Below are 2,335 nucleotides of genomic sequence, written 5' to 3' on the forward strand. Positions count from 1 at the left end.
CGTAGTAGTAGTAGTAGTATAGTATAGTATATATATATATATATATATATATATAGTATATATATATATATATATATATATATATATATATATATATATATATATATATATATATATATATATATATATATATATATATATATATATATATATATATATCGTTTCGTTGATTCGGTTAAGACTGGACCAGTTCAACGATACGTCACACCGGTTTGGTAGCATACCGTGCACGCTGTGGTGCGGGTGATTGTCGGTGACTTGTTTTGGGTCTCATTCGCACACTCCACGGATGACCCGATATCTCTGCTATCACAGATGGAGGCGTGCATAGCCACCCAGTCAAGTCCTGGCCCGGGCTACTTACCAGGGGCAGAGTCAGGCCCACAACAGCTCGAGGTAAGTATAAGCCATCTGCCACACCCAGGTTGGGGAGACGTTGGGTAGGCGTGTCGTGGGTTGTACTTGGTCGTAGTAAGATTCATGCATGCTACTACAGAAATGATGTGTTGTGATTGAGGGGTGACTGTGATGGAGAACGTGCGCTACTCTTGTATTGGCTTGCTTGTGATTTGATGTTTGGACCACACTGCATTGTGGTGTTTGGCGCTGACGCGTTCACAAACACACACTCATATTCACGCAGACACACACAACCGCACACATACATACATATGCAGCAGCGCACACACCCATGTAAAACTGCATACATACACGCACGCATACACTCACACACATAGATAAACATACAAACGTGCTCACACACCCATATCGACATATTCAAAAGTGCTTATACAATAGTCTCTTCAACTTGACACACACACATGTACACCGGTACAGCTGCAACCAGGAGAGCTGGAGAGCTTAATTGTGTCACCGTTTGGCAGTCCCTCGAAGTTAATCGTCGACGAACCACTCGCACCCGATAATACGGTGGCCAAGGATTCTATTTATAGCTCAACCCACACCCTGCAACTCACCAACGTCGACAATATCACAGGTGAGCGTTTGCCGGATTACCCACTGGCCGGGGTTTCTATTTATAGCGCTGACCAGGGTTTCTGTTTATAGCGCCAACCACACACTGTACCTCACCAATGTCGACAATAGGAATGTATGGGGCTTGTCCCGATTGACATTGCTCCTAAGACACCTGTTGTATCCGTGTAGCACTGGCACTGGTCGCACTCGTGTCATTTAGTGCATTTATTATTGGCTGTGTCAGAGTGATTCGGCATCGACACCATCGTACGGATCCTAAAGCGGGGCGGAACCTGTTTGAATTCTGGACTCATTGTGTCCTAAATCCAGCAATCAGTATTTATTTTTAGTTGTAGTATGGAGCAGTCTACTGTCTATATTGTCCCAAGGCTTCCACCCCTATCTCTCACTACGTGTCAATGGTGTGTACCTTTTGCACCACAGTGGTTGGCAATCCTGTGCTTTTAGAAGTGAAGTGTATTGAGTTCAGATTTGTTGCTAAGCCACTTAATGCACACACGAGCACAGGAGGTATGTTCATCATCCATACATACACAAGCATCTGTACATAAATATAACCAGCTTTCACGGTACATAGTCTGCACCAGGGCGAAGTATCGAGCATGTAATTACCTGCTCTGAATCAGTGGGACATTACTCACTCACGTACACACATGAAAATACACGCACCTATACACACGCACACATACACATCAACACGTATATATACATTCAGGCATTGTCGGTATATATCCCACAGTCGCCATGCATAGTCTGCACCAGGGCGAATTATCCAATGTGCACTTCGGCTCAGGTACGTTACACACTCACTTGTTTTCACTCACACCACAAACCCCCCTCACAGACACGCACCCGTCTGTACATAGACTCACACACCATCCATACCCAACCCACAGTCACCATGTACATACATTCACACACCATCCATACACAACCCACAGTCACCATATACATACACTCACACACCACCCACAACCCACAGCCACCATGTACATACACTCACACACCATCCATACCTAACCCACAGTCACCATGTACATACATTCACACACCATCCATACACAACCCACAGTCACCATATACATACACTCACACACCACCCACAACCCACAGCCACCATGTACATACACTCACACACCATCCATACCTAACCCACAGTCACCATGTACATACATTAACACACCATCCATACACAACCCACAGTCACCATATACATACACTCACACACCACCCACAACCCACAGCCACCATGTACATACACTCACACACCATCCATACCTGACCATGTACATACATTCACACACCATCCATACACAACCCACAGTCACCATGTACA

General features: G+C 44.9%; 1 protein-coding gene across 1 annotated transcript in view; it reads left to right on the forward strand.

Annotated features, from left to right (window-relative positions):
- The window catches only part of SARC_00560 (hypothetical protein), a gene marked incomplete at both ends in the record, with an annotated part of 4,039 nt that extends 2,971 nt beyond the window's left edge, over nucleotides 1-1,068 (forward strand). Inside the window, 2 exons of the mRNA XM_014305745.1 lie at nucleotides 220-396; nucleotides 838-1,068. Coding sequence (XP_014161220.1) covers nucleotides 220-396; nucleotides 838-1,068 — 408 coding nt within the window. The remainder of the gene's footprint in view (nucleotides 1-219; nucleotides 397-837) is intronic.
- Nucleotides 1,069-2,335: the final 1,267 nt, after the last annotated feature.

This window comes from Sphaeroforma arctica (genome assembly GCF_001186125.1).
Source record: "Sphaeroforma arctica JP610 unplaced genomic scaffold supercont1.18, whole genome shotgun sequence".
In the NCBI taxonomy this organism is placed as follows: Eukaryota; class Ichthyosporea; order Ichthyophonida; genus Sphaeroforma; species Sphaeroforma arctica.